Source organism: Leucopleurus acutus, assembly GCF_964270905.1.
Source record: "Leucopleurus acutus genome assembly, chromosome: 18".
In the NCBI taxonomy this organism is placed as follows: Eukaryota; Metazoa; Chordata; class Mammalia; order Artiodactyla; family Delphinidae; genus Leucopleurus; species Leucopleurus acutus.
The window spans coordinates 8,439,879-8,465,948 of record NC_139160.1 but is presented as its reverse complement, the minus strand read 5'-3'; the positions used below and the strand labels follow the sequence as shown (position 1 = coordinate 8,465,948).

Below are 26,070 nucleotides of genomic sequence, written 5' to 3'. Positions count from 1 at the left end.
TAGGAAGACTTGCATACACAACAGTGCAAAAAACCCACCAATGTGCAAATCTGAGTATGATGAAATACTATCTTGAAATATCAACACTGAGGTTAGTGAATGGCTATCAGGCTATAATAAGCATGACTAATTACAACAGTTTTCATGAACTTCACCATATAAAGATTCAAATTTAATTAGAGGTAGTAATTCTGCCTTTCAATTAGTGCAGCAGGATTCCCTAATTCACAAATTCCTTAAATATTAAAAAAGTTCCTGATTAAAGAATCTGACAGTTTCTGGTATCCAGACATCAGCAGACTATTCAGGTACCTGCAGAGATGAAACAAAAGACTACAGCAGGAAGTTCAATCTGTATATGGGCCAGAGGCAAAAAAAAAAAAAAAAAAGAGCTCTTTTATAACTACAAGTAGACTGTATCCCAACCATAGTCTCTTACCTCTCATCAGATCCAGTCTAAAATCCTAAGAGGAGGCTGGAGTGAGTGTGTATTTCACTTACTAAAGGCTCTGCTTACTTAGAGAGCCGCAGTCAGATTCATTAAAACAACTAGAACGACTCAGCGTACTTATTTTGTTGGTGGTGGATCACCTGTGTCTATTACAGCACAATGTCCAGCTTAAGTTTGGGGTTAACTGGAGAGCTGTCCTGGTGCCAGCCCTGCGACTGCAGGTGGGGGAGGAGCTGAAAGCCCGGGACGCAGGGCCAAGAAGCAAGTGTTCGTCAACAGGCAGCAGTACTCCGTGAACCTAGAGCCGCATTAGCTTGCGGTAATGAGCTAACTGCTCAGCCTTTCCGTGTGTGCCAGCTGGCCGTGACCACTGTCCCTACAGGCTTGGTCTCAAGGCACGACACATTCCCTACAGGTTGGTGGTGTGGGTGCAACAGACATTGGCATCCTGGATTCTTTAAACTCGTGCACACCAAGCAACTATTTTGTGTTACTTCTAGTTCATTTTTAGTCTCATATGAAAACAGAAATTCCCTGACTTGTGTCTCTTATGTTAGCAAACCAGCTAGATCATGTTATATGATTGTTAAGGCTCCATCCCAGCATCCCCCAGTTAGCATCTCTATGAGTGAGTATCTGTCACCCCTCCCTCACCTATGCTCCAAGCTCAACACAGGGATAACATCTGAAAGCCCCTGCCTGTAATCTCATCCATTAGCTATTTTGTGAGCAGGGGCTATCAAAGCTCAAGCAATCCCAATAATGAAATCTTCCCACTGTCACATCACCTTTCATCCGAGATATGTTTTAAAATGCGGGAACATTACAGGAAGGCAAGCTCTGCTCTCCTGCTCCGTCATAGGCTCTGCTAAAGGACAAGATGAAAGGTGTGTGTTCTTCTTTTGAGGTTATGCAGATCTTTTCCTCTCTCCACGTTTCAATTAAAGTAGAGAATACATTACTTGCTTTCTAAGTCTTAGGTGAGTTAGAATTGCTTCTTCTTCCTGTTGACATTTTATGCTGTTAGGCTGTAGATCCAGATGAAACCCCTGGTCCAGCACCCAGTTTAGCTTCCCTGCAGCTCCTCGCAAGGGCAATAGAAGCTTTAACCAAGGTGGATTCAGTGGGATATGACTTATTCACTCAGAGGTGTGGAGAGTTAATGCTTATATTTCATTTGTTATACACATTAGAGCTAAAACTGGGCTTGACTGTGAACATTTCATAGAAGAAAAAACAATGATGGATCACATTTAAGTGACTTTGCTGGAAGCAGAGGCTAGTAGCAGGGCTGTGATGAAAAACCAAGTTTTTTGTGTATTGGTCAAATTATAGGAAGGAGGGTGGACAAAACAGGCAGCCTGAGTAGTGTGGTTGAAAATTCTTGAAGGTACACACTTCCAGTTATTACAAACGTAAGTTCTGAGAATGAACATATAGCATGGTGACAACAACTAATAATACCATGTTGTATATTTGAAAGTTGCTAAGATAGTAGATCTTAAAAGTTCTCATCACAAGAAAAAAAATTTGGGCTTCCCTGGTGGCGCAGTGGTTGAGAGTCCGCCTGCCGATGCAGGGGACACGGGTTCGTGGCCGGGTCCGGGAAGATCCCACATGCCGCGGAGCGGCTGGGACCGTGAGCCATGGCCGCTGGGCCTGCGCGTCCGGAGCCTGTGCTCCGCAACGGGAGAGGCCACAACGGTGAGAGGCCCGCGTACCACAAAAAAAAAAAAAAAAAAATTTGTAACCATGTGAGGTGATGGATGTTAATTAAACTTATTGCGGTGATCATTTCACAATACATCAAATCATTATGTTGTATACCTGAAACTAATACAATGTTATACATCAGTTATAGCTCAATAAAACAGGAAAAAAGGAAAAATCAGTTTGATTTGACGACTAACTTTAAGAAAATTAGATATTTCTCCCTCTGACGTTTTCAATAAATTTAAACACATGAATGAGAAAACAGAAAGTTATGAAATTTTCTGAAGTTGCTTTACTTAGTTGAATAATCCAGCTTTTTGGGGCCATTGACTTCCCAGCACAACCTGGCACGACAATGTTCCTACTTGTCTCCGAGACCCCGATCCTCAAGGGCCTGTGAAATTTCCTCTTGGAAAACCATTCTATGTGGACTCGCCTCAAATCCCTGGTTTCATTTCCTAGGTCCTCACAACTTATACCCGCGTAAGTATTTTGCGGGAGACAACAGTGAGCCAGTGGGGCTGCGCCTTCTCTTGTAGACTTTTGTTTGCTCTGTCACCTCCCGGAGCATAAATCCCTAAAGGATCCAGACCAGGTCTGCTTAAACCAGCTTTGGCTATACCTTTCTCATTGCCAAGGCAGAGATCAGAACAACCATCTGACAATATAGGGCATGGCAACAGCAGGCATCCAACCACCCTGTTCAAGCTTCCACTCCTTCTGGATGAACACAAAGAGAGGAAGCCCCAGGCTGGCCACCAGAGGAACATACCAGAGGATGAGGTTATTGATACCAATTCCTCGATGACAATGAGGATGATGATGGCGGTGAAAACTGAGTACCTAGAACGTGCTAAGAATTGCGTCACAGCTCCACACATTACCTCGAATTCTCTCACCCACCCCATGAGCTAGGCTCTTGCAAATGAGAAACAAGGGAGACTGACTAGCTGGCCCAAGGCCTCACAACACTAAAGAGGCAGCATCAGGATTCAGATCCAGATCAAGCTGAATGAAAAGTTGTTTTATCCCTTCTTTTCCATTAAATCTGCAAAGTCAAGATTATGCGAGCTCTTGAATTTCGAAAAGCTGGAGAGCCTTGTTTTTTGGAAGAGAGTTTATTGAGAAGGTAATTGCCTGTGACTCCAGTGACAGATGCTATATAACCGGAGAGACTCAGAGATAATGAGAGCGTATATTCTGAGGCTGAGTCCGACCGCTAAGAGTCAGCCTGACTCTCTTCTTCACACACTGCTCCGGTGAAGTGGGAGCAGGTGACCGTATCCATGAATAATGAGGTATCCTTAGATGCCCCAAGGCAGAAGGCTGAGAATTAACGTCCCTTGTACTCTGCAGATTGTAGGGCATTCATCTGCCGAGGGGTACAAAGGACAGAACAAGATCCATTATTATCTGTTTAGAGGTTGGCAAGACGACCCTCAGAAACACACAGGATCCTACATTCCTTTTGAGCTACTATATTAATATTTTTTTATAGTTTTTTTCTTTTTTTTTTTTTTTGGCTGCATTGGGTCTTCGTTGCTGCGTGCAGGCTTTCTCTAGCTGCGGCGAGCAGGGGCTACTCTTTGTTGCAATGCGCAGCCTTCTCATTGTGGTGGCTTCTCTTGTTCTGGAGCACAGGATCTAGGCATGCAGGCTTCAGTAGTTGCGGCACGTGAGCTCAGTAGTTGTGGCTCACGGGCTTAGTTGCTCTGCGGCATGTGGGATCTTCCTGGACTGGGGCTTGAACCCGTGTCGCCTGCATTAGCAGGCGGATTCTTAACCACTGCGCCACCAGGGAAGTCCCTATTAATATTTTTTTCATCCATTCATTCATCTATCTATTCATTCATTCATATACTCAAAAAACACTGTCTACTGTATATAAAGGAGATTTTCTAGACACAGGGATGTGTGTGTGTGTGTGTGTGTGTGTGTGTGTGTGTGTGTGTGTAGATAAGACACAGTTAATGCCTGTAGGAACTGAAAGACTAGTAACGTGCTTCTTTAACTTACAAAAAGTCTGTATCCTCCAGCCCTAAAATATAAATTTTATACCATAAAAATATACATTTCATACCAAGGTCTGATATATATATACACAACTGAAAGTTCCGTAAAACAACATCTACCCTTAAAATCTATAATGTTCTCTGATATTTTCTATTCTAGTCTACTCTAATACTCTTATTTAATGAAGGCAGTTTGCTTGAGATAATGATATGGCGGTTCAGATAAAATAGAGATTTACAAGTGTGTATATCCACAACTGCATAATTGTGTGGAGTCAGCAGGGAGGAAATCAAGTAAACCTGTCAAAGGTGTTTGAGTTGGGCCTTGAAAGATAGGCAGGATGGAGAGATGAGGGGCATTCCAGGAAGAGGGGACAGTGTGCTATACACACGTTGGCCGGCAAGCACAGAATTGAAACATAAAGATCCATGGAGGAAGAAAGGTAGGCTGGAGTTAAATCAAGGAGCAGAAGGGTGTGATATGAAGGATCTGAATAAGAGAATGAAAGGGACAACTCTTGTATTTAGGGGAAACTCATCAGGCAGGATCAGAAGAGGAAGACTTGGTGACAATCCCCTCACTCTCCCTTTTATTCATCTTGGGGACACCCCACCTCGCCATGGGAATGTCTGCTTCAACAGGAACCTCACAGTGCAAAGACCCACCTGCCCTTATCTGCATGAAAGGCAAACCAAGAATTGTGCAGAGGGCTTTGGCCGGATAATGGACAAACATAATGCAAAAACTCACATGCTACAGACACTTGGAAATGTTGAATGGAGTATAAGGGTTTTTTTTTTAAAGGCAGAAATGAGTTCACAAGAAAGGAAAAGGGAAATGAAAGGCAGAAAGATATGAGGTGATGTAGTGGCTACACAGGGAGAGGACTACTGGTCTCGTTATGCTGGAGGCTTTTTGTTGTTTTCCACTTGGGGACACGCAACAAAGCTGTGAGCCTTGAGAGGTGGGACACTGGAAATAAGACACCTATATAAACCCTGGTCCTAAACAATGAAACAGTGGACTAGGGACAAATCTATGCACTGGCACAGGAAGATGAAAAGATATTCCAATGACCCCTGCCTGGGTTCTAGGTAAAAACAACAACAAAATCCTCCCCAAGAATTTGAAACCACAGTCTCAAGTCTCACAAGAGTTTGGAGCTTACATTTATATCACCTTCTAGGTGCAGAAACTTGCAAACCAAGAAATTAACGTAATATTTGGCCCAGATGGTGAAGACTCTGGGGCTAACCTAAAAGAGGACACACACAGAAATATATGTTTAAGGTGATCAAAGACAGAAAAAAGAAATGCTGAACGTTAGGAAAAAACCCCTAAAAAAAACTAAAAAAATAAAACCCACCTAAATAGATTTTAAAACAGTACTTCTAGAAATAAAAAATTCTATCACCAAAATTATAATTCTCACTGGGCACATTAAACAACAGATTAGACATAGCCCAAGATAAGATTAATAAATTGAAGATAGAGCTGAGAAAATTACTCAGAATGCAGTAGCCAGAGACAGAGAGGTAGAAATAATTAAAGGGTAAAAAGATATGTAATATATCATGAGAAGGTCCAATGTACATCTAATATGTATGCCAGAAAAAGAGAAGAGGAAAAGTGGAGAAATGGCAATATTCAAACAATTAATGGCTAAGAATTTTCCAGAACTGATGAAAGATATGAACCCTCAATTCAAGAAACATGCGTGTCAAACAAGAAAATAAAAATAAATCCAGGGTCTTCCCTGGTGGTGCAGTGGTTAAGAATCCGCCTGCCAATGCAGGGGACACGGGTTCGAGCCCTGGTCCGGGAAGATCTCACATGCCACGGAGCAACTAAGCCCGTGTGCCACAACGACTGAGCCTGTGCGCCTAGAGCCTGTGCTCTGCAACAAGAGAAACCACTGCAATGAGAAGACCGCTCATTGCAACGAAGGGTAGCCGCCGCTCGCGTCAACTAGAGAAAAGCCTGTGTGCAGCCAAAAATAAAATTTAAAAAATATATATATAAAAAATAAATAAATCCACATCTAAGCACACAATGTAGTGAAACTGCAGAACACTATACACAACGCAAAAACCCATAAAAGCAAACAGAGAAAAAAGTAAATAATCCACAAACAAATAGCAAATCAACCAGACTCTTCCACAGCAATGCTTGAGGCAACATGGTGAAATAGATTGTCAAAAGTCTAGAAGGAGAATAAATGTCAAACTAGAATTCTATTCCTAGCTGAACTATCACTGATAATTGAGGGGAAAATATGGGCATCCAAGATAAACAAGACTGAGTGATTTCCCACCCACTGACTGTTACTTAAAGAACTACAAAAAGATATACTTTGGGAAAAAGAAAATTTAAACCAGAAGAAAGGAGTAGGAGGCAAGAGGGAAAGCATCTGTTACATTGTTTTCTGTACTTTTTCTGTTTTGAAATAAAAATATAAAAAAGATACAGATGACCCCATTTATCTTGTTTAAAACACTTCGCTTGGGAAAGGTGAAATAATGGTACCAGCCAAGAGCAAATGCTATCAAATGACCCCATGAAGCAACAAAAATAGAATAAAATTATTGACTTATCCATAAATATTAATGAATATGATCTGAGCATCTTTTGGATACAAAGAACAATACTGCTGAACCAGTGATAGATGTTTAATGAGAAAAATATCTAATATTTTATTTTGGTAGAACATTTTTGTTCCTGTCCTTTCTTCCCCATTTAAGTTACCTATTTGGATACTGGTAATTCGTAAATACAACTTTAATTTAATATTGTATATAATTGATCCCACACAATCTAACTGATGTGGAATTCTGAAGGACTCCGTTTTTTAAATAAAACTGAAAAATACAGATTCCTGAGTAGCCCCATAGATAATAAATCTATACTACAAAATTTTTAAAAATTACCTTTGCTATTCCATACAGGTTTTAATTATATTAGAGATAACAGAATACAACTTTGTGATATGATACAAGCCCACATAAATCCAGGTTTTTAAAAGATTCAACATCTTTCTAAATAAAGCCAACCTCAGCAAAAGAAATAGTAGGGCATATTTATTTGGAGTTCCCTTTAAATGTACTACACATGCATCAAAAATAACACCTCTTCTCGCTATGGCTACAGAACAAATGCCAAATGCACACTTACATTAGAATCAGGTAACAAGCCACAGAATCTACTCACATTTATTGTCCCATAAGTAAGCAAATACAAGGGCAAAAATTACTAAGCGCTTTTCAGCAGACAAGAAATGGAAATGGCGCAGAAGCTTACATCTCTGCCAAAAAATACAAGGGGAGTAAATAGTCTCTTTTTATAAAAAGCAACGATACTGAAAATTGATTGAATACATTTCTTCAGCTAACAACACAATGTCCATCTACTTGGCCATCAGCATCTAATAAACTCTCACCCTGGGCACACAATGAAAATTTGCTGATGAAGAGGACTTGCACTTTTTCTTTTCCATTTTTCTTGTTTGGGGACCTTTGTCTCATAGAAAGGAACAAAAATGGCTACCTCTAATTAAAAGAAAGCTGTGGTACATGTTACTTTTTCAGACATGATGTTTACTCCAGGAAGAAAAATGTCATGCAAACACGTGCCAAAATGAGTAAACTCAAGATGAAAAAGTTAAACCTAAACTATTTTACTTCATAAATTCTTAAGTAACAGTATCTAAACGATTATTTTGGAAACAGGGATGGCTCAGGATCTAGCCTTTTAAGCACCTCTTTCAACTACTGTACAACTTCCCAGTTTCTTGGGAAAATCCACCATAATACACAATTTCAGAGAGCCCTGGCCTGCTACTTTGGCACTGTTCCACTGTCAAGGAGTGAAACGATTCTTTTTTGTGCCTTCCCAACTCTCTCCTCCTTAACTCCCCCCATGATCTCTGGAACCCAGGTGGCTCCCGACCCGCACTGGCAGGGGGAGGGGGCCTGGGCTGCCTCAGCACCTCTCAAGGAGCTCAGAGGGTCCCAGGGATCGGGACTGTTTGGAGCAATGGCAATTTGGGCACGTGTTTTGGACTCAAGTTATGGGGATCCCTGTATTGGCTTGTTTAAAAAAGTGAAAGAAGGTATCTTTCCATGAAAATGACTGGCAGTAGAGTGTAGAATGGTTCCGAGGTGGGCTCTGAAGAGAACGAGCTTGAAATCAAATCAATGCTGTGTGACCTTGGGCAATTACTTTCCCCTCTCTGTGCCAGCTTTTCCCATCTATAAACAGGGATATAAATACTACCTACCTAAGGTCATCATGAAGATTAAAGGACATAAGTTAAGCACAGTGCTTGGCACATAGTAAGTGCCCCAGAAATATTAGCTATTATTAGTAGCAAGAGTACTAAAAACACAAAAACACGGGTGAATGGGGAAAAGGTACAGTACTAAGGTTTCATTTATTATAAATGATTTAAACTGTAAAACCAAGAAAACATTTTCCTTCATAGGAAGTTAGTATTCACTGATCTAATAAAAACGTTAAAATGCAAAGTTTGTAACTTTCGGGCAACCATACACTTAAATATTCTTGAATTTTGATTCCCAAACCTTAAATTGTGATTCTTATAAAGGTTATTTTTAACAGATGATGTCGAATATCATCCGTTACGTATTTTTTTGAGACTTGGGCGGTGGGCTCACTATTACATTCAATTATTTTAAGCTATGATGTCTTAAAGCAGCAGTCCCCAACCTTTCTGGCACCAGGGACTGGTTTCGTAGAAACCAGTTTTTCCACAGAAATGGGGGGCAGGGGATGGTTCAGGCGGTAGTGCGAGCAGTGGGGAGCGAGCCGCAGATGAAGCTTCACTGGCTCACCCGCTGCTCACCCCCTGCTGTGCGGCCCGGTTCCTAACGAGACAGCTCAGCGGCCCGGGGGTTGGGGACCCCTGCCTTAAAGCCAACCCCAGACCTCTTCTCCTGTCCCAGTCTCCTCACAGGAGGTACAAAGCCAAGCTTCATACAAAGAGCTGCTGCGTCACTCTGAATTCCTTTCCTTTCTCTTATTGTGTGTGGCCTACCAAGGTCAGAAAACAAGTAATCTGAATCTTCCACTTGCACTTTCTTCCTTTCTGACCGTCCTTTGGAGATTTAGCACACTGTCCTTAGAGCCCTTGTTGAAGTAATGAACGTAAGACGGAAGCCACAAGCCTTATTTTGCAGCAGAATCATCTGCAAAGAAAGATACTGACTACTGACGTTGAAGGGCATTATCTATCTAAGAATGGACCTAAAGGTAACGGAGTCAAGAATTTCCGGTCTTCCAATTTTCAGATAAGAGAGTGGTATTTCTCAATGACTCACCAAAAAATTTCCTCGGATAAGATGTCACTGAGACCATATGTTCTCAGACTGGGAGCTCAGGCCAGCCCTTGAAGAATGACGATTTTTTTTTTTCTTTTACTTTAAAAATAGGACAAAAGATTTTGACAAAAGTATATGACACAGCAGAGGCTAGGAACACGATTTTTCTATGATGAATAACGTTAAATTAGGCTTAACGTGAAATTATGCTTATTTGTCCTAAATGCAGCGGTGAAGCGCGCTGCTGAACTGTACTGGCTAAGGACTGTTTTGAAGTCCTGCATCCACAATTTTTTTCTTAAATCAGCAAACTGAACTATTATCTTTTAAAAATTACCTATGGTATCAAACATTTGGAAACTAGGGGGAAAGCCATCCATCCTTTCTTAGAGCTGTAAAATCTATCTTCAGTGTCAAGATGAATTTAAAAAGATGCAAGTCTCCTGTGCGTACTCACCAGGGGTTCTGCCATAATGATTCGAATCTTGCGCTCAGCCTGAGTGGTGAAGTTGACAAATAAACTCTTGAGGACATATTCTCCAGGTTTGCTGTCTGGGTCCACACTGATGGGTAACATGGCTGGTGGCCCTTTCTCCTTTTGTGTGCCAGATACGGGTGGAACTGGAGGCTTGATATAACCGTTGCCAACTGGAGAAGCTGAAAAAACAGAATGGATATTCTTACTGGCTGAAAATAACATCATCAATATTCAGATTGGCTATGTTAAACCATAAATAAAAGGATATGAATCACATGAAGAACGCTGTACTCAACATCATAACCTGGCCTTATGGAGTTAGGATTTAACTATTTTGATTATATAAGTGTGTGTTATGCCGTATATATCTTGAAATACTTCTGGTTACCTCATTGCTTTAGGTAAATTGTGTTGCAAAGACATAATACAGCTGAGAAATCCTAAAACATTTAGGATGTTTTTAGCTTCTTTTTTACGTTCCAGGGAAACGGACTAAGAAAATGCACAGGGGAAAACAAGTGATTCCTTGTCCTGGTTTGCCTGATAACCAGGAGCATTCTGTCTTCTAGATTCATTCTAATAATGGAAGAGACTCTGGGGTCGTCCCTTCCAGAAGTTTCCAAGAACAATTTTCAGAAGCCCAGCTGGCTCTTGCTCCTGAAAGGGATGCCCCTCTTGAAGGATACAAGGCTCACGCAGTGCCATCTATGCCATCCAAGGTGCGGGTTCGTTTCCCTCTCACCATCCTTCGGTTCAAGTCAGGATGCCCCTCCCCATCCTTTATAAAATGTGCAGATTCCCTACTTGGATTAGATCCTGAACAGAGGCCATTAGCAGAATCTCCAGTCAGTGGCCTCCTTTCAGGATGCAGCAGACGGACCACTGCTTTAACAGTTACAGAAAAAGATTTTTTTATTCATAAATGAAAATTTCATGTCTCCCTACTTTTGACTACCCTTTGACATGTTGAATTCTAACAAGGACTAGCCCCTTCCACCTAAGTACCTGTAAGATGGTCAGTTAACAATATTCAATGAAAGAAATATGAGAGTAGGTGAGCTTAGGTGACAGGCATTAGGTATGCTGAGGAGAGGACGATGATAAAGTAGACTTTGAGAAGGAAAACTAGATAGTTTGGGTGACTGGATACAGAGATTAAGGAGAGGAGTGAAGAAAAACAAAAAGCAAGACTTGAATTTGCCACGGGCTGGCGACTATTTACACAGTATTTACATTGATTGTACTTACAACTACTTACATAGCATTTACATTGTATTAGGTATTATAAGTAATCTAGAGATGAACTAAAACATACGGGAGGATGTGCATGGGTTATACGTAAATACTACACCATTTTATATAAGGGACTTGAGCACCCATGGATTTTGGAATCTGCAGGGCTCCTGGAAGCAATCCCCCGTGGGCACTGAGGGCACCCTACAGTTTGAGTCTATTCCTCTCCACTGCTTTCCCTGCTTTCTATCCAGCCGGGCTAGCAAGCCCGTCTACACTCTACAGTCCGGCCACTACCCTCTCCTCCACTGGCTGGGTCTAGGCCCTGCCCTCCACTGTCCAGTTTGGACATTGGTTTGGCTGTCAAGAGAATGGGGGTATGTCATCGATAATAAAGGAGGGAAAAAGTTCTCCATGAAAGCTGAACACACTTTTCTCAAAACTACAAATAAATTCAAGCCTTCTCTTAAACTTCTTTCTATCTCAAGCTAAATTCTGAGGAAGCCAGGCAAAAATTTTATTAATTGTATTAATTTTATGGAATTACCAGCGTGTTCTCACGTCGTGTAGATTCTCTGTCATCTTTCTTACTCTTTCCTAACATCCCCTCCTCTCCACTTCATTTAACCTGCCATACAGTTGGGGACTCCCTTACATCTGGAGGGTCTTCCCATATCTCAACTACCACTAAACTTTAAGAATATGGCCTCTCAAGTTATAAAAATAAAATAAAATCGGTTGTATACGATTCCATTTTCTCATTTCTCCATTCTCACTAGCTCCATCCTAGTCTAGGCCTTTGGAAACCTACGGCTAGATTATTACAGCAGCCCCACTGCTGGCTTAATTCCACTCATTTCACATACCAAACGAGTCTTCCTTCAGCTTAATTCGAACACGTCTCTGCTCAAAATGTTCAACGGCTCTCGATTCTCCTCATCCTGCTTCAAACACATGGCCTGGTACTGAATGCACCCAAGTCGTGCTGATGGCCCCGCTGGCCCAGGTGTGCACCGTTCTCACCTGCGCCTTCCTGCTGGCCCTCCGCTGCTGCTTTCCACTCTTCTCTGCTCATCTAATCCTCCTGTCCTTTCAGAACCACTCTTACTCTCATCTCCATGAAACCTATTCCACCAGGCCCATCCTCACTGGTCAGTCTGTTTGACAAGGTTTAAACGTTTAACTCTCGCGCTTTGGCCTTGTACATCCTGCATGACCTAAGGAAGGCTCCAGAGATGGCTGACAAGTGAAGTCATTATCAATTAGTCACGCAGTTCTGCTGAGGGTTGGCTCTGTAACTGAACCACATACTTTTCTGTGTCTCCGCACAAGACTGTAGCCTCCCAGATCTAATACAGAGTTCTTCGCACAGGTAATAATAAATCTCTTTAAATAAATAAATGACATCTAACTTTATTTCTGTATGTCTTGATGTGATTCGTAAGGAGGGAAGACTATGAGAAGAATCAGTGGTCACAGTTTGAAAGGAACAGGGTGAAACATTTGCAGTGAAGAGTCATTAGTAAACGGCACTCCTTGCAGCTTACTGAAAGGTACTATTAATTCTAAAGGGCATATTCAAAATCAGGTGATGCAAATGAAGTCCATTCCTCTGCCTTACCTCCCACCCTAAGTGCAAGAACCTGGTGGAAGTAGGAAGCCTCCCAGGTCCAACCTACAGAAGGACGTGGGATCTCCACGAGATACCTTTCTAATGTATCAAGGGCACTGTGCCACAGGACTGAGACTGAAACAGAAACCGAGGAAGTCTAAGTGGAGGACTTTTTATTCCCCTTAGTTTTCCACAGGACTTAATCCACTTCTAGAAGACAGCAATAGTCAGGTTGATGGGATACAACTGCAAGACCAGATCCATCATTATAAGGCTCTGGGGCTTAAAAGTCCTAACTATAGTGAGAGAATTTTCCTAACAGCGACCTGTAGCAGTCCTCCTGCAAAGCTGCATCTTCAACCAGAAGAGCTGAAATGCAGGTATCAGAATGTCTCCCAGACAACTCTTCCATTTAAAAGGCCAAAGTACCAATTCACTGCTATCATAAAAAATGTATCTGCCAATACCTCAAAGCCCAGACATCCTCGTGAGCACAAAAGTCTGTGTGCACAGCCTTAGCGAGCTGGAACTATACAAGCCCAGCGGAGCCCTGTGTCAGAGCTGAAAGCGACTCAGGGAGAGGGTGCCCATCATTCTGGCTGCAAACAGACCAGCTGGGCAGATGGAGATGCCGTGAGAGTTAATGGGTAAGTGTCCTTGAACCAGACCCGCTCCCAAGTTTTAGAAAGCCCTCTTCATTCCCACCATAATTCATAACAAATTCTAGCTTTTTGTTAGGATAATTTTCACGGCACCTTTCAGTGACTCAAATTATAGATTGTTACCAAATATAGTTGAGAAGCAGAAAATACATGTTCCTGGTACTCGAAATTTAGTCATAGTTCACACTAAACATTAGATCACTACCACTGGAAAAAAATCGTTATCTCCTCCCTCAGCACTTGCTTGCCCTTAATCTACACATAACTAAGATCAACTGTCTCGTTTCTAAGTTCATAATAGTCTGGAAACAGAAAATTATAAGGGAAAGGTACAACATCTATGGGTAGATGCACTAACAGCAGCAGAAGAAACAAAGGCACAACTCTCAAAAGTCACCAGAACTTGAAAATGCAGTTGCCCGAAGCCAGTTAGTACAGGGCCACAGAATAGGACACTGGGGGCAGGGATATCTCCATTCTGCAGGCTGTCATGATTAGCGTTCACGACGATAACCCTGAGTCCCGTGGAAGGGTTAGAATAAGTTCAACATCTAGTCCTGTAATTGAGAAGGTGAGGAAAAAGAATGATATAAATTTGCGAAAGGTTTCCATTTCAAAAGGAAAACACTAAAAACGTTTTGGTACATTAAGGGGTCAACTTTGCTCTCAAAAATTACATCTATTTCTTCATAGGTCTGATTTTTAACTAAAACTTCTTTTTCATCGAAACATATACACCAACCACCAACTCGGTAATTGCCACACTAAGGCCCCCTTTTCCAGCTCTGCAAATGCAGGCGGTTACAGTCTGTCCTCTGTCTCCTCTGCTTCCGCATTTGTGGATTCAACCAACCCTGGATGGAAAATGATTTAAAAAAAAAAAAATCCAGAAAGTTCCAAAAAGCAAGACTTGAATTTGCCACGGGCTGGCGACTATTTACACAGTATTTACATTGACTGTACTTACAACTACTTACATAGCATTTACATTGTATTAGGTATCATAAGTAATCTAGAGATGAACCAAAATATACGGGAGGATGTGCGTGGGTTATATGTAAATACTACACCATTTTATATAAGGGACTTGAGCATCCACAGGTTTTGGAATCTGCAGGGCTCCTGGAAGCGATCCCCCGTGGGCACTGAGGGACGACCCTGCAGTTTGAGTCTATTCCCCTCCACTGCTTTCCCTGCTTTCTATCCAGCCAGGCAAGAAGCCCGTCTACACTCTATGGTCCGGTCACTACCCTCTCCTCCACTGGCTGGGTCTAGGCCCTGCCCTCAGTCCACCCAGCTGCTCTGGATGGTCAACATCCTCTTAACATGGGACCTCTGGAAATACGGATCCCTCAGGATAAAAGGGTCCTGACAGGCCATCATCTCCTCTTCCCCACCTAAAGACAAGTCGAAGGAACAATTTAACTTGGAGTAAACACTTTTCTCATTTAAATTTCTCGTATGTGATGGATTTTTAAGCTTCAACTCCATCTGCCTTCATCCCCTCTCCTTTTCTTCATCTCATCTTCCTATTTTCACACAACAGCTCAATGTCCCTAGAAAGTCACTGAAACCCGTGTTCCTAGGGGCGGGTGGGGAGCTGAGGCGGGGTTGAAGAGAAGAGCATCACTTTCAGATATTAATCAGGCCTCTAACTCTTGAATCTTTGGAAATTTGCTTTGCTTATATTTTCCCATTTACATTTTAATCTCGGAGGAAACATGTTCTAATTCTTCTTTGGTCTTAAATGGGTTTTGTTGATGCTATTTTATTACTTTCATGCTAAATTCTGTTTCAGTTGGTTCTGCTGGATGGTTTCAGGAGGTGTTTTCCCCCTTTTACTAGGTGTCTACTTCTTCTATCCAGCAGGCTCCATTCCTTAATCTGTTAGAAGTCTGTTTTAGGCTTTTGCGGCCCATTCGTTACCTCTTTATTAGATCTATTTCTGACCGCAAGTGATGATCTTTTGAGGGTGACTCTTTTTTCCCCTAATTTCATCAACTAATACCTTAATTTTTAGCCTGACTGCTCTTAGCTGGCTACGGTCTTCAGTATAATTTCCCTGAGTTACCCACATTTCCACGAATTCCTAACCTCCTAACTGCAACACCAGCACAAACAGCTCCAAAACGCACGGTGCAGCTACATTTTTATTGCGACACTAAGGAAAGGAAAGGCTGTAACGAGTTTCCCTGTGTAAGTGCCCCAGAGGCTAGAAGTGGCGATCTGTGTTACAGGAGAGCAACTGTTTTTCTCAGTTAGGTTTTCAGACACGTTAATACCATCGCTCGTTATAGCCTACCATCCATTCATGCTTTCACCCATTCACTTCAACCAATATTTAACGAACGAGGGCTGAGGCTTCAGGCTCTGTTCTAGGCACTGGGAAGATAGCTGTGAACAGATGGGTCCTGCCCTCATGGAGTTTACAGTTTACTGAGGCAGGGTCATATAATCAGCAATTTCATGTGTGTGTATACACACACACACACACACACACACACACACACAAAGTGTGTTAGATTGCAATATGTTCTAAAAGACGAAGGGAAAATTAAATTGAGTGAGCAAATAGAGGAACCTGCTCTTGTCTATCTGCCCAAAGGTGCTTAGACGTTACAGTCTACAACTGTTGTGGAGAGGGACGAAAGACACGTGCATTCTTGGTGTCCAGAAAACCCAGAGCGCTTGCCTCAGGCAGGGTCTGCTTTTCTGATCCATCCCTGTGGCCTGCGTGTATCTGTGTCAGTTGGATTGGAAATGAGAATTTTAACCAGCCTGTGAAGGGCATGAATCAAAATGCTGACCAGACACACGGCTTCTTCACCTCCTTCACAAAGTACAGGACTCAGAAAAGGGGGCATCTCTGCCAGCTCTTCAGCAGCTTACAAAGACAGACAAGCAAAGACCCAGCTTTTCAAAACACTCAATGCTTCTTCTGATGTTTCCATTACTGGAACCACACCGTGAGCATTTGAAAAAGAAAATGGTTTACTTTTTTTTTTTTTAAGTATCCTGAGATAGTATGTAGTAACTGTTCAAAGTAGGTACTCCTCCTAGAAATGAAGGTCTATTTAAACAACTTTACTTTCTAGAGATCTAAGTCACCTTATCTTTCAAAATAGGAGTAAACTGATTAGATTTCTTTGTCCACAGTTGGGTATACATTATTCTTTCTGCCAGTTCTCGGTGCCTCGCTCATTTTAGAGGTTTGGAGAGCAAACCCCTTTTGTAACCAAGAACTGGGTCCTTCTTTAGGGCCATACGTCCCCCCCCCCTCAATCCCTCCTTTCCTGTAAGACTTATTTTGTTTACTGGGATTACAGGAACATTCATAAAACATAAACCAAGGATGACGCAGCTACTGTGAGAACGTGTCACACTGTGTATAGACCAATAATAAATTGTCCACTAATGCATTTATGAGGGTGCTTAAGAAATGGCATTTTAAAGGGACTGCAAGTACTCAAAATGACCAGAAACCCTGAAGGTCATGGAAAGTAAATTAGGACAAAAAGAAAAAACCCTCCAACTATGATCAGATGATTTATTTTCCTCTGAAGAGTATTATTAAGAAGTGGAGGGCTTCCCTGGTGGCACAGTGGTTAAGAATCCGCTTGCCAATGCAGGGAACATGGGTTCAAGCCCTGGGCTGGGAAGATCCCACATGCCACGGAGCAACTAAGCCCATGCGCCACAACTACTGAGCCTGCGCTCTAGAACCCGCGAGTCACAACTGCTGAGCCCGTGTGCCACAACTACTGAAGCCCGTGTGCCTAGACCCTGTGTTCTGCAACAAGAGAAGCCACTGCAATGAGAAGCCCGCGCACCACAACAAAGAGTAGCCCCCCACTTGCCGCAACTAGAAAAAGCCTGCACACAGCAACGAAGACCCAATGCAGCCAAAAATAAATAAATAAAAAGGAGAAGTGAAAGATATTGGGATAAGAAGAAACAATTAGCTTGAGCAACAGAAAAATATTTAAGGGATAGAAGATTCCTAAATAATAGTATATATTTCAAAGTAGGTCAATAAAAGACTACTAGGCAAAAATACTCAGAAATAATTTTTGCCTTGGAAGAGAAATATATTCAATGACATGTTAAGTTCTGCTTAATTTCCGTAAAGTTCTAATAATGTGAAATGTTCCTCCCATTTTTCTTGATTAAATACATTCCTGTTTTCTCTTACACTATTTAGCTCTCAATTCTATAATTCTCAAATTGTGTTCCTTCAACTTTCAGGGTTCACAAGATATCTCTAGGACAATTAATATCTTTAATCCTCAAAAATAATCCTAGAAGGTCAAACAATCTCCCTTTTACAGATAAGACCATGTAGGTTCAAAGAGGTTACACGATCTGCCCAAGGTCACAGAGCGGTTGACTCAGGATCTGAACCCATGTTTACCTGACAGCATGTCTTGTAAGCTTCCCGTATCACCCTGTCTTAAAACACAGCAGTTGCTTGCGATGAAGACTAAATAATATAAGTCCCTTTACCCACCCACAAGGCTTTTCCCCCTGGCGTAAAGTAGTTTGGGGACTTCAAGGCACGACAAGATAAAATATAAATGCTGTAATTTGGAGAATGAGGCTTCCTGTGGATTAGTATAGATGGTTATTTTCTAGAAAGACTCATACAACCTCCAGACATGGGTCCCATGCCACGTCGTACGTCTTCTTCACCTTGAATGCATCTTTTAGGCATTAGAGGAGGCTAAGAAAGGCTAGGGGTACAAAAAAGAATCAAGAATTCCCTGGCGACCCAGTGGCTAAGACTTCGCCTTCCCACGCAGGGGGTGTGAGTTTGATCCCTGGTCGGGAAGCTAAGATGTCACGTGCCTCACGGCCAAAAAACCAAAACATAAAACAGAAGCAATATGGTAACAAATTCAATAAAGACTATAAAAAATAGTCCACATCAAAAAAAATCTTAAAAGAAAAAAGAATTGAGGACCCATATAAATACATGAAATCTGATTAATGACACACCTTAGAAAGGTCTAGAGACTATTCTTTCCTGATGATATAACCTTTAACTGGTTGTTATCCTAAGAGGAAGCAAGTGAACTTGAAGGCACAGTTCTCTGTGTTTACTTCAATCTGCTGCCTCTCAAAACCGTTTTCGTCTTTGGTCTCCCAAAGACTGAACACCTTGGAGAGAGTGAAAAAGTTCAGTAAAGAGACAGTAAGCATCAAGTCACTGCCCTGTTTTCTTTCTCTCTTCCTTTACCTTCCAGTATTTTATCTTAGAGAAATGACAGTAACACTTGAGTGATTTCCTTTATAAATGTCTGTCATCTGCTAAGATGCAATTACATGGACTTTCCCCTGATCTTCCAAGTAAGTACTGTCATCAGAGCCTAAGAGAATGTTTGCCAAGATCTGTGAGCAAAGGAAGATGAGGTTACATTGACATTTCAAGGTCCATTCTCACCAAAAGGAGATAGAATAACCTGCTAGAGGCGGGATAATCCTCAATTTCAACTTCTGTCTTCTCCCGAACAGAACTGACAAGTGGTTCTCATTCATGTGGCCCTCACTGGCCATCCTCTCCTCTTTCTTGTATTTTCTCCTTTCTACTGTCTTCCTCTTATGGCTCATTTTATGCAGTAAAGTCTCATTAATTTGAAATTCCTTAATTTAAAATCTATGATACATTGGACAAGGCCTTGCATTCTTTTATGTTAGCTTTGAAAAAGATTTGCTACCTTTTGATGTGAATCAGGGGTGCTCAGAAACTCTGCACATCAGATTCTCCTGGAAGGCTGGGCCCTACCTGATTCAGGGGCTCTGGGGTGGGGCTCGATAATTTGCATTTCTAACCAGTTCCCAGGTTATGCCAATGCTGCTGGCCTGGGGACCATATACTGAGATCTCTGAGGAAAGCAAAGGGGACCAATTAATCCAGTTGATAGAAGTGTTTTTGTTATTGTTTTTTTTGAAAATGCAAGTTTTTATTATCATTACTATTTTTTTCATTTTGTCTCTACATTGTGTTTCTTAGAAGTGTTTTTCATTCCTTTTGCCTATAGCAAAACTGATATGCTTCATGAACTCCAACTAAGTTAATGCTTTGTAGGCAAAACAGAGGAAGAGCACTGAATGGAGAGTCCAAGGTCTGAGTCCCAGCACAGCTGTGTGTGTCCCTGGGAGAGGAACCTGCAGCAACTGGTCTTTGCTCTCCTTACCTGTCCTTCTTAAAGAGGCCAGGCCTCGTTGTCCTTTCTAGCTCCAGTATTCTATGACTGTATAAAAATATTCACTGACGGGCTTCCCTGGTGGCGCAGTGGTTGAGAGTCCGCCTGCCGATGCAGGGGACACGGGTTTGTGCCCCGGTCCGGGAAGATCCCACATGCCGCGGAGCGGCTGGGCCCGTGAGCCATGGCCGCTGAGCCTGCGCTCCGCAACGGGAGAGGCCACAACAGTGAGAGGCCTACGTACCGCAAAAACAAACAAATAAACAAAAATGCACTGACGCCGCATAAAACATCACTTATTCAAACACTTAGTAATCAACACTTGCCTTCCCTGGAATTAATATAAACCAGTGAGATTCCATTGTCTGTCTTCTCTCTAGAGGAAACCTTGACAAATACTCCTGACCCTTCCAGTTCTACCTCCATTTCTGCTCTGGTTCCCACCCACCTTTCTGAGACTGGCAACTCCCTACACTCCAGGTAGACATAAGAGGAAACCTGGCTTCATGCCGAGCTGTAAATTCAGGACTCGTGTCAACATTTTTTCAAAAACATTAGGTGCTGAGAGTCTGCCTTTCACAAAACCCTGTAGTAGACGCAGAAGGACAGAGGCATCAACTCTGTTCCAGGCCACCGATTCGCCAGACTTTGTGGAATAGATGGCATCTGACCCAAGGCTTAAAGGACAGGTAGGACTCTGACAGGTAGAGATGAGAAAGGCACAACCCAGGCGAGGGCTCAGCATGGCAGGTGCCTGGAGGCATCTGCTGAGGGTCTCTCCTTGTCCTGTCCTCCCTCACCCGCCCACCACGCATCCCCATCACAGCACACATGCACAGACTCTGTCTTCACCAAGGAACTGAGAAATTCTCAAGAACAGGACCACATCTTGTCTTTATCTCAAGCACTGAGTACAATGCCTGGCATAATTAAACAATTGTGCTTACTTAATGGACCTACACCCATCTGATTCCACAGTACACAGCCTTTGGGTGAATGAAATCACTGAACAAGTATATATATGAAAAACTTAAACTCCTAAGTCCTATAAAAATGTAGGTTTTTGTCTTTCTCCAAGTCTCCAGTTGGTTTGCAGCGGGAGCTGTGCCACATGTAGACGTACTGTTGATGAGATCACTGAGGGAGGTGAGTTCCTCGACCTCCCACTCCACCATCTTGACCTCCTCCTGTGCATAATTTTTTAAAATTTATTTATTATTTTTGGCTGCGTTGGGTCTTCATTGCTGTGTGCAGGCTTTCTCTAGTTGCGGCGAGCGGGGGCTACTCTTCATTGCGGTGCACGGGCTTCTCATTGCGGTGGCTTCTCTTGTTGCAGGGAACGGGCTCCAGGCACACAGGCTTCAGTAGTTGTGGCTCGCGGGCTCTAGAGCGCAGGCTCAGTAGTTGTGGCGCACGGGCTTAGTTGCTCTGCGGCACGTGGGATCTTCCCGGCCCAGGGCTCGAACCCATGTCCCCTGCATTGGCAGGCAGATTCTTAACCACTGTGCCACCAGGGAAGCCCCTGTGCATACTTTTTTAATGAGGAGGCAATAAGGGGAATTTTCTATCCAAATGACAACTTCCTCTTCTCTAGTCTTTCTCCTTTGCCATTATATCATGTCAATAATTAAATATTCAGTGCCTTACCCACTTTTTATATCATTTAAAAGTATTCAGTACTTTACAGTTTTTTCATCATCCTAATAAAAACCTTTGACTCTTGAAAAAAATGTAGGTTTTTAATTCTTATTATTAGAATTAAGGTCTTGGATGACAAGTCAACGAGTTTGGATTCTATTTGGAGCTAGCCGGTTTCTGGGAGGAATGCTGATCGATATCGTTGTGTGGGATGGGCTAAAAAAAAGGGCTGTTTGAGGGACAACACAAATTAAAGACCACTGTACCAACTCTGAGAAAAACAATGAAGGTGGGAACCTGTATGGGGCCCATCAGAGCAGAAAGGAAGGTCCTACATCTTACAGAGATGATCTGAAATCCTGTCACATCACGATTTTCCAATAAGAAAGTCATGCAAGATATGTTTCCCTGGTGAGATGCTATAATGGTTAAGGCGTTGGAGAAACTTTTTTAGAATACTGACTCTAGAAGCTTTCTCAAAATCCCCCCCCCCGCCCCCGTGGCAGGAGTTCTTGTCCCCCCAAGCACTGAAAACTGTTGGCTAGGTATTCCTGGGAATAGCAAAGGGGTTCCCAGTCTCCTAACACTAGAACAGAGCAGCAGGGCAGAGAGGGAATTGTATCTTGCCCTATGTCCTTCCTCATCAAGTTTTCAAAACAGCAGAGTTAATATCCATTTACAAGAAACAATGGGGATGTAGGAACAAGTTAAATGTCACCCTAAGGAAGCAAAAGAAATAATCCAGAATTGGGTCCATTTTATAAGAAAAGTGCACTAATGTCTACCAATCAATGGAAGAGATGAAAATAGTATGATTAAAGGAGACTTAGGAGACAGAGCAGACCTTCTTTGAATCGTGACTTGAGCAAACCAACTGCTGGAAGACATTTTAAAAAATGACAATCAAAGCAATTTGAATATGAACTGGATATTAGGTAATATCAAAGAATCATGGTTAACTTTGTTAGGAATGATAACGGCATTGTGGGTAGGTTAGAAAATACCTATATTTTCTAGACTGTATACTGATTATATAGAATTCAATGAAATGATGCCCATATCTGATTCAAAATACTTAAGAGAAAGACGGTGTACATGAAGTAAACATGATTAAATCTTGATAACTTAAATCTGAGTGATGGAGATGTGTTGTATAATGTACTATTCTTTCTCCTTTTGTGTTTGTTTGAAAATTTTTCATAATAGAACATTTTTAAAAGATAAGGCTCATTTGTAAAAAGTTTCCATTATTGCCTTATAGCGGGCAATAATGAAGGAATGCTATCTTAGAACCTCAATTCAAAAAATAAATTATTATATAAGAAAACTGAACACCATCTATAATCTAGGTTTGATCACGTAAGTTAGAATGTTCACTAAGATTTCAAGTCCAGCTACATCCTTTCACATTAACTGTGTTGGACCGAATGGTGTGTATCTTGGAGCACTTACACTTACAACACACAGCAAGGGTGAATACAGGTGGGATGTCATTCCCCTAGGTGTCCTTTTTCATAGTTATGATATTTCAGAAATATTTTTGTCTGAAAATACTATGAATGCGATCAGTTAATCAATTTGCTACAAATGAGTCCTTAATATGGATAAGGTGCTCTGCAAAGTTCAGTGGAGAATACAAAGATAAATTTAAAGTGACAATTTGAAAGATTTTAAAAATTTAGTACATTCAGTCACAAGGTGCCACAAGACAGTGTCAGGTTGATGAGCCAATGGACGAGCACATGAATTTAGGAGAGCATTCATTAATTTGTTCATTGATTCGGTCATCAACTATCTACTAAAAGCCCGCTCTGCTCCAAGCAGTGTGCCAGCTGCAGTGGGGGAAGGCAGGTGCGACTCCTGTCCTCATACAGCTGATGGTACGTGGGGTATGAGGGGGAGATGGGCATTACATAATAAACACACCCAGAAAGAGAATCACAAATCGAAGTGCTATGAGGGCTGAAGAGAGAAAAAGGGGGAACTCAGAGACATAGAAAACAAGCTTATGGTTACCAAAGGAGAAAGCGGGGCAGGGGAGGGATAAATTACAAACTTGGGATTAACGGATACACACTACTGTACATAAAATAGATAAACAACAAGGACCTACTGTATAGCAAAGGGAACTAGAGTCAATATCTTGTAATAACCTATAATGGAAAAGACTGAAAAAGAACATACATATATACAACGGAATCATTTTGCTGTATACCTGAAACACTGTAAATCAACTATACTCCAATGATAAAAAATCCTACAAGACAGACAGGGTGGACATATCTGTGACTAGGGGGTCAGGGCAGGACCGTCTGGGGTGGTGACACTGACACTGAGACTTAGAAATTACTGATGATAGATACAGTCAGAGAAGCCTTCAAGGCAGAAGAGAATGAGAGCAAAGTGGGGGGAAAGGATGCCTCATGGTGGCTCACTTGCTCGCTTCCTTCTGGTTTTATTAGAGGCTCTTCTGGCCAGACACTCCTTGGCACCTCCTCTCACTGACAGCCTCCATCCCCTTTACCCAGCTTTGCCCTCCTGCAGAGTGCCGGCCACCTCTTGATATTCAGTGATATATTTTGTACTTGCTTTCTATCTGTCTCCTCTACTACACTTAAGTACAACAAGGGCAAAGAATTTGTGTAAGTCCTCTTGTATCCTCACTTTCCAGCTTAATAGCCAGTACTCAGTAAATAGTTCTTGCATTAAGAAGGAAGGAAGCATTAAGGTATATAAGGTCATGAACTGTCTCCAGCCTAGCACCTTGATATTCAACCCAAGACTCACATCAAGTCTACTGGGAGAGCTCCTTCTGCCACCTAACAGGACACTGACAAATAAAGCACCAAGATGCCCAGGAGGAGGATGTTATATCAAGGACGACAGCACGTCATTTCGGTGGAGAAGTTGACTAATGGTGTGTTGAGGAGGCCTGGCTTATGCAATCTTTACAGCAGAGCTTGTCAAGTGCAGGTTGGGACCTGTTACTCAATCATGAAACCAACCGAGTGGGTGCTGACCAGCATGACTGCAATGAAATAGAAAAGTGTAGAAGAAAAAACAGCAGAGCGATGACACCCTGCATAGTGAGGCGAAGCCCTGTTTCATGATACTTTTGTTTCCAGTCTCTGTCTGTGCCCACAGATACGTATGTGTGTGTGCGCTCTGGGTCATAACGCAAAATGTGTTTCCCACTGTGGGGCATGGCCAAGAAGGCTCTAGAGGCTGCAGGAACAGCAGTCGTTTGTAGGCTGCTGTCTAGGCGGTAGCCTCAGGTCCACCCAAAAGGACAGACCCAGCTTCTTGAACTACTTTATTAGAACCATATTTAAGCCAGAATCAAGGGGAAGAGAACAGAAGTTTCTGCAGCTGCATGAGTGGGCGCGTGACACAGGGACCCAACCTGAAGTGACAATGAAGATAGGGCAGGCTGGATGTGCGGGGACGGCCACCAGAAAGCAGGGCCAGGCACTGCCCTTTCTTGACATTAAAGGTCACGAACCAAAGTTTTAGCTGTTCCCTTCAGGATACCCTTGGAGACTACATGATGCAGGGCGGGAGGTGAGGGGACTTGAAAAGGAGTCCGATCCTACGTATGTCTTTGTTAATATAATATATATCATAAAACAATATACATACAGGGGGTGGGATGAATCGGGAGACTGGGATTGACATACATACACTAATATGTATGGAATAGATAACTAATGAGAACCTGCTATATAGCACAGGGAACTCTACATCACTTTGCTGTACAGTAGGAACTAACACAGCATTGTAAAACAACTATACCCCAATTAAATACATAAATAAATAAATAAAGCATGTTACTGTGCAAAAAAAATACATACACAAAAGTATAATATACATTACAATACGCATTCTACTATAAAATATATACACATATATATGTATGCAATAATCTACCTATACATATGTATAATATAGATGTTATGCACATACATTATTAATACATATGATAACACAAGATATGCTTGCAACATCTGGAGTGAGAGAAGGACTTCCAGTGCAGGGTATACAATAGAAACTCTATAATTTGTCCATGAACTAACGGAATAACTGAAATCCTTTATAGTCTGGTTAGTTTTTTATTTTGTCAAGATCAAAATATTTATTAAATTCCTGGTTCATATGTGCTTATTTATTTAGATGTCAACTCATTTAATAAAAAATATTTTAGGTTTTATTAAATTCTTAAGTAGTTACGGAACTGTACAATGACTGTAAAATTCACTTGACACATGCCTACCACAAGGTTATCATCTAAGGCAATGATAAATCTACCAATTCACAGAAAACATATTAGTTGTTACTGATCTCTTAGCAGTTAAGTTTATATATTGTGAGCAAGAAAGACAATGAGTTAAAGAGAAGTTGAGATGGCTAGCAGAGCATGGGAGTGGTCTGTCCAGTGGTAACACAGCAAGGGATCGGTAACATTTCCAAGAGACATCAAACAACAAAAGTATTAGGCATTTCACACAAGTCCTATTACAATGCAGCATTTTTTCCAAATGCATCCATATGTTTTGTCTTTTAACTTGTATGCTTGTTATACATGAAAAAAAAATCTCTTGAGAGGAAAAAGTTTCCTAACATACACTCCACTTTTATAAACCATAAGGGGTAAATTAATGACTAATAGAGATTTTATTCCTAGAAACAGAATGGTATTATATGTAAATATCTAATAGTCTCATTAGAGATAGT

At 41.8% G+C, this 26,070-nt stretch overlaps 1 protein-coding gene across 2 annotated transcripts in view; it reads right to left on the bottom strand.

Moving 5' to 3' along the window:
* Positions 1-26,070, bottom strand: part of FRY (FRY microtubule binding protein) — a gene marked incomplete at its 5' end in the record, with an annotated part of 329,047 nt that overhangs the window by 197,679 nt on the left and 105,298 nt on the right. For both annotated transcript variants that reach the window (XM_082859749.1, XM_082859750.1), the window contains one exon: positions 9,971-10,170. In XM_082859749.1, coding sequence (XP_082715875.1) covers positions 9,971-10,170 — 200 coding nt within the window. The remainder of the gene's footprint in view (positions 1-9,970; positions 10,171-26,070) is intronic.